Genomic DNA, 7,186 nt, shown 5'->3' with positions numbered 1-7,186 from the left:
TGTAAGATATTTCCGCCCACAGGGGTCCCATTGCCCCCCAATTGCAAGGCTTTTTTGCAAGCTCATCAATATTGACCCCAAATAATCTAAATTATTATTTTTTCATTGTTTTCCAATCATCCCTCTTCTGATCCATACATCCTTTACCAAATTCTCTCCAGAAATTATTGATTTTCAGTCTTCCACTCCCGGCTTCCCCTTAACCTCATATTAACTTCCTCTATATCAAATTTCTCTCACTCTGAGGCTTGTACCATCACATCAGCAGAGATGCCAAGTTCAAAGACCAGCTATGCGTGAGATTTTCTGTGAATCTGAGTGGAATCACAGACATTGTGTACAATGTATATGGGGATAGGCTGTGATAGATGCGTCAGACAGAGATTTGAGGGGATGAACTTGAACAAGAGTCCACAATGCTTGAGTCTCACGCATAATTTGTGAGACTTGGTAGCTCTGCATCAGCTTGTCGCATCTGGTCTGGCAACCACAAAACCCAACCGTTCGAGAAAAGGGCACCTAAATTCCCAGACTCAGCTGGCGTTTACAATACCATTCAAGAAAAGGGCGAAAATTCCTGAAATGTCAGGTCCAGTTTTTTATAAAAAGGGCACGCTAAATTCCCATAAGATCGGGCCCAGTTTACCCAATGTTTTGTGAAAATTACAGCAAAATTCTCGAAAGGTCGGGTAAAAAGGACCCAAATTTTCGGGAATTTAGATAGCCCTTTTCTCGAATGTTTGGGTATACACGATTGCCCGACCCCACTGACGTACAGTTGTTGGGGGGGGGGCAAAAAAAAGTTTAATGACCAAGAAAATGAAAGAGAGATGGGGGATATATATTATATTCTGAAAATTATGTCTGAATCTATCACAAAATTTGAGTTTTGTATAAAAAAATGCTCAAATAACTTTTAATAAATTTTACACGATTTGCCATATCTAGCCCCCTAAAAATTTTGTGCTCATAATTGCACACTGCCTGACCCGACGCAATAATACAATGTTGGTACAAGCTTGCTCTTTTCTCTGTTTTCACCTGTATTAAAAACATGTCTTTACGTCCCCCCCCCCATCCTCTCTCCCTTCCTCTCAGATCCATTCATCACAGGGGCTGGGGAACGATTTTGAAGGGGGGGGGGGGGTCACCATGCAAGAAAACAATTCAATACAAGGCACCATGAGTTTTTTTTTACAACATAGATGTGACCAGCCACACCAAAACCAATGATAAGTTGACAGGGAAGGTTCTCTATAAATAGCCAAAATAATAATTTGGTATTCAAAAAGCAAATCTTAAAAAATCGGCTCACTTAAAAGAGTGATTTTTCTTCTTATACAACAGTTTTCGGAACAGAAGTTGCTACCCTGGATAAATTATGATCATTATCATTATTATTAGTAACTTTCAAATTATAAAGTTGAATATAAAACAAGAAACAAGAGTTTCTTCGACACAACTTTATATGCAAACTACTTGAAATTTTCACCGATATTGCACAGTATGGACATCTCATGCTTGAGTTAACCACTAGTTTCAAATGTTGTTTTGTCTTGAAGCTCTCACTTGGTGCATTATATGATCGTGTGGGTTCTTGTTAATCAATATTGCTTAGGCTGTGCTTATTCAAGCACAATGAATATCTCAAGCTATATTTTGTGCAATCGAGTTAGTGTTGGTTTGGGTTGGCTGGTCACATGTTTTTCCTTTTTGTAAATATCTTCTGAAAATATTTCACCCCAATATTTCAGGACACAGGTAAATAAAATCATACTCATCAACATAAAATAGAGAGTTGTTAATGAAAGTAATTTTCACATCACTGGAATATTTATAAATGGATTTAGTATTTTTGTGATTTTAACTGTATCTGTAGAAATAATCAAAATCATATCGTATATAAACATGATAATACACGTTTCCCATTCCGTTACAAAAATGGTTGGTAAACAATGAAATGCTTTATTTTCAAATTTATTTTGAAAAGACAACAAATGCTTTCTAAAATAAAGTGAGTTCTGACATGGGGTGAATTTGTGAATGAACTTTATTATGCTATTTCATGCACAATATTCAGATATATACATTATCATCTTCAATATTATATGAAAAAATATTATACATGTCTCTCATTTAAAATATTAAAAACTGAATCTAATTTCAATGATTTCTTTAATCATTTTGAATGATGATCAATACTTCTATAAGTACCACGCTTAAATAAGCACACATCTCGCTAATGCTGAATTTATTCAATCGCATAACATAATTCTAAGGGCCTATAATTATCCATCTCTTGGGAGACATTGCCCTTCTAATTATTGCAACAGTATACCTTAAAAAAATATTCTTTATTTTTGGTAAAGTTCGAACACAAACAGCAAAAAGGCATCAGGCATCAAATAATTATTTGGGGGGGGGACTAGAGAGAAGCAAGGCCCCAATAGCACAGATTTTAGTGATTGATCCCAGAGGGGGAAAGGGGGCTCACATTACCAGTACAAGTTGGACACCATGCTCACACACAGAAGCATATAAATGAACTGACCAATCAACATCAATGTTACACACGCATTTGGTTTAAAATGCTGACCATGGACCAATCAGTGCGGTTCTTTCATATTTGCAATCCATCGCAAACCTTTGTGTTACGGAGCCCTGGACGTTAGAAGTTATTTGTTCAGAAAACCCTATACTAGAGAAGGTGAAAAGAAGACTGGTGTACTGGTGTGTATACCATATGCAATGTGTAAGTGTAGGGTTTTCCGAACAAATAACTACTAACTTAAAGATCTAGACAAGTAAAAGGCATGCGCAGCATTGTCATATGTTTGGTCCATTGGGGGTGGGGGTGATGTGACGACCCCCTCCCCCCCCCCCCCCGATCGTGGGCCATGTTAGAAAGGGTTGTTCTACACAGCTAGGCGATGTACCCGTGTACAACGAAAAGGGTCTAAAAATTGCAAGGCTCAGGAATACAGAGTATATTTTTCACCTGCTCATGAAAATGGAATACTTCATGTATTATTCAGGGTGGGGAGATCATGGCAAAATATTTGTTAAGGATTCTTTTCAAAGAGGATTACTTGTTTACTATCCATCTAACGGTCCATACACAAGCTGGTGTCCACATTGTAATGACAGTGCCCCCCCCATTAATCTTACAATTATTACTTGTATCATTGATTGTATATAACGATCAAGGCAATCAATCATTGCAATCATTCCTATGAATAGCTTTGTGCAATGAGGTCCAGATTATCATCTGTTAATGCACTGTCAGGCAGTAGAATAATAAGAATCAGTTCTAGAAACACACAATACATTATCAATAGTCTCCATACACATAAAACGTGAATTTACAATTCACCAATTAATAACAAGGTTAAATAAGATCTGAATCTAATTTCATCAAATCTATTATCTGTTTTAATAAATGCCTTGGTCGCAACACTTTTAACTATTTTCTTTCCTTAGCTAATAAAGGGGGCCATTTTATAGAGACATTATTTCTTATGAAAACCCTCAGATATTACAGTAAAGTCTGCCTTAGCGGCCACCTGCTTATAGCTGCCACTTATAATTCCCCACACCTTTTTTTTCGTCATTTTGGGCCTTTTTTTATTGTATTGTCATTGTAACTTTGTAATGATCATTGCTGTTTTGTTTCCCTTGAAATTAAGTTAAATGAAGAAAGAAATATATTGCCAATGGTTATTTGATGGCTCTTGCACATGGGAGGACATGGGATTAGATGACAATAAAAAAATTATTGTCGCCAATTGAATATTTTCATTTTCAATTAGGTCCTATTAAAAACATATACCGGTAGCACAAATTCTTTCTATCTGGCTTTCAAAGACTATAATGAATTACCAAATCTACGTTCCTGAGCACATTCTAATGATTTATCCACACATGGTAACTTTGGAATGGTTGGAAATTCAAACAATAACATCAATGAAAATAATATTTGCATCTATATTGTGCACATATCTATTCTGTATGATGCCCAAGGCATGTACAACATAAAACAAAACAAAAACTGTCAACACTAGAGTCTGGTGTTGGAAGCACAATTTAGATTGCATTTCCTACCTCCAAAACCTATTCTGAGTTTACACAAATAAATACTGACAGCTCAACAACTAGAGAATGACTTTTCAGGACCATTTCCATTTTATGTTTGGTGCTATACTCATTTAGAATTGACAAACATATAGAAGTTGCGGAGGGGGTGGGAATGTTAGGTTGAACATTTCCATGACCCTTTCTTTTGAATCCCGGAAGTAATGGGATGATATCCGAGTTTTATTAAAGTTTAAGGAAGAAATTATGTTTTTTTTTTGTAACATTGTGAAAGGTGATTATCATGGAGCCAATGTTGACCATTTTTAAAACCTTGATGTCATATTTTAATCGTGCAGTTCACCAAATAGAATGATAGTATATGAGCATTAACTCAAGTCGCATGTATGATTTCATTATAGAAATAATGGTTTATATTGTTGGTCCTCTTCATAATAAAATCATTGATTAATCATCTGATTAATCACAAAAATATCATATTTCATTTTTTTTTCATTTCTGTAATATACAAGCACAAGGCAAAATCTATGTGATAAAATATTATACAGTCACATAAATTTATAACTTAATCAAATAAATACTATTTATTTCATCTTTTGAACCATGTGGAAAAAATATACAAGATATTAATATATCAAAATAAGGAAAATTCAGTCTTTTCTCATAATTACATGAATATTCCGACTGGAGTGGCTGATATCCAAGATCAATCCTCTCTAAAACTTTTCTTTCTCACATACAGACATAATGAGACAACTCTGTCCAATTCTTTAGTCTGATAAAAGAAAGAATAATCATTTCACAATTAGCAAAAATGTTTAAAAGTAATTCACAAATGGAAGTATTTCATTTAGTTTTTTACATGCATTGGTAGATTGCTTTAATACAACAAAACAATTGGAATAATTACAATATAAATTAAAGGCAAAGAAATGGCACTGAAAGATTTATCATATCATAACCTCACTCATAATTAATTTTTAGTCATTCTCGTTCAAATCATGCAGAACCATAAAAAGTATTTCAAAATTTCAAGAGCACATTTTATAGCTTACTATGAAAGAGAAGATATGGAAGAACAATCACCTCAATTACTACTACAACTACTACTTCAGTCAAACCAAATATTATTACTTGTAGGATTAAGTTTTAAATGTCTATACAGGCCCTAGACTCATAGCAAACAACTTCGTGATTTACTACTATTATGGGTGACACGACATTTGCTCTTGCGACATTTGCTCTGGGCCACGTCATACAAAGAGTTACGCTTGATCCAATCAATTGTAACTCTATGGAAATCCATCAGTGTCATAATTTTTTCTACAGGAAATTGGAAAAATGTCCTATGTAAACAAAGGAGAACATAACAAATTGTCAAGAAATCAATGAATTTATGGATATACATTCATCTGTGAGATACATTCAGCTGTAGATAAAATTATTAAACAAACATGCATTTTATATGTTGACTTTGCTGGCTTTCCATAGTTGCGATTTATCAGGTCAATCACAACTCTTTGTAAGATGGGCCTCTGGTCTTAATATCTTAGAGGGAACAGGGTGAGAGTTAGGATTGTCATAGTGTTTTTGGTTTAGAATAATGTAAAGATTAGGATTTATTTAGTGTTGGAGATTAGGATTAATGAGTGGCTTTAAATTGGAGATTTTCCATTGGAGCAAATGTCATGGAACCCATTTATGTTACTGATTGAGGTATAGTTTTTTATGTAGTAGACAACTAAAGCAACAATGGTCAAACCTGTAATAGTGACCACCTTTATACTGTCGTACTTTGGCAAAAGGAAGCAAGTTACTTAAGTATCATTATTTTGCTGTAAATAGCAATATGTGTCAATATTCAACAGCAGATTTTACTCAAGATCTTTCCATAGAACGATCATTTCTTCCCCAAATTTTGCCTGAACGTGCAACATACGTAGGGTGCTTCAGAAACAATAATAATTCAAATTTGACTGATGTGTCACTTGCTTCCTTATGCCAAAGTTGGGCAGTATAGAAAGGTCACCAGTCTACATATATAAAAAAAAAAAGATGACATGTTTTTGATAACTTTCCCCATTGGAATGCATGTGACAAAGAACTAGTGTATAAAGACCACCTGTACATTGAGCCCATTTTTCTTGTCTCCCTTGGGTCGGCTTTATATACAAGTTTCACTGTATTTATCTGATAAATAAAATATTTAAAAAGTATCACATTCCCTTCACACCAAACACAGAAAAGATTCCAAGAAACAAATGCAATGAATGATAAGTGAAATAAGAACATCTGACTTATATATAAAAAAAATAACAGAAATCAAGGGTTGGTAGACGATCAAATCCGTTCCTCCAATTGGACGGCAAGCTGTAGGTCCCCTAGGAGAATATGATGGAGAGTGAGCAAATATGAGCAATTTCCTTTCTTCTGAATCTATGCTGAATGGAAACTAGTTTCATGGATATTGCTCTCGTGTTTCCATGGTGAAATTACATTGGTAGGCATTCGATCATGTGACCTGATGTTAGACTTTGCAGAGCTATCCATGCACTGTCAATATTTCATACCATACAATCAATGATTTCATTTTCCTGAATATTTCAAAAGCATTCTTTAGGTCTGTCCAATGTTATCACATCCGTCCAGCGACCGACTTGGGAGGGGCTTGTGATCATGTGACCTGCTATAACAGTTTGCAGCCCCACGATTGAGGTACCAACAAATGCGTCCATGTATCCTGCACAGAGAGAAAAAAAAGAATAATTACTAAATAAATTCAATTAAATCATTTTGAGTTGAATTGAACTGAAAACTACTCAGTAATCATATGCATTTATCAACACTCCTTTGAAAGATTTGTATTGCTCATTTTTTGTCTTTTTCTTTTCTTCTTTATTCTTCTTCTTTCTTTGTTAATTTTAATTTTTTTCCTCCTCCTCCCCTTTCTTCTTCTGTTTCTTCATCTACTTCATCTATACTTATTTTGGTTCCATGACGTTTGCTCTGGTATAAATTACACACACTAGTCAAATGACTAAATTTAACGCTGGCTTTAACACCATACCATACCCTGCCCTAAACCTAACCCTAA

The 7,186-nt window shown here is 34.7% G+C and overlaps 1 protein-coding gene across 2 annotated transcripts in view; it reads right to left on the bottom strand.

Annotated features, from left to right (window-relative positions):
* Positions 1 to 6,345: 6,345 nt before the first annotated feature.
* LOC121425934 (sterol O-acyltransferase 1-like) overlaps positions 6,346 to 7,186 on the bottom strand; it is a 29,797-nt gene continuing 28,956 nt past the window's right edge. For both annotated transcript variants that reach the window (XM_041622045.1, XM_041622044.1), the window contains exon 13: positions 6,346 to 6,832. In XM_041622045.1, the coding sequence (XP_041477979.1) occupies positions 6,779 to 6,832 (54 nt within the window). In that variant the 3' untranslated portion in view covers positions 6,346 to 6,778. The remainder of the gene's footprint in view (positions 6,833 to 7,186) is intronic.

Source organism: Lytechinus variegatus, chromosome 13 (assembly GCF_018143015.1).
Source record: "Lytechinus variegatus isolate NC3 chromosome 13, Lvar_3.0, whole genome shotgun sequence".
NCBI classification, from domain to species: Eukaryota; Metazoa; Echinodermata; class Echinoidea; order Temnopleuroida; family Toxopneustidae; genus Lytechinus; species Lytechinus variegatus.
The sequence above is the reverse complement of the archived record's forward strand: the minus strand, read 5'-3'. Positions and strand labels throughout refer to the sequence as shown.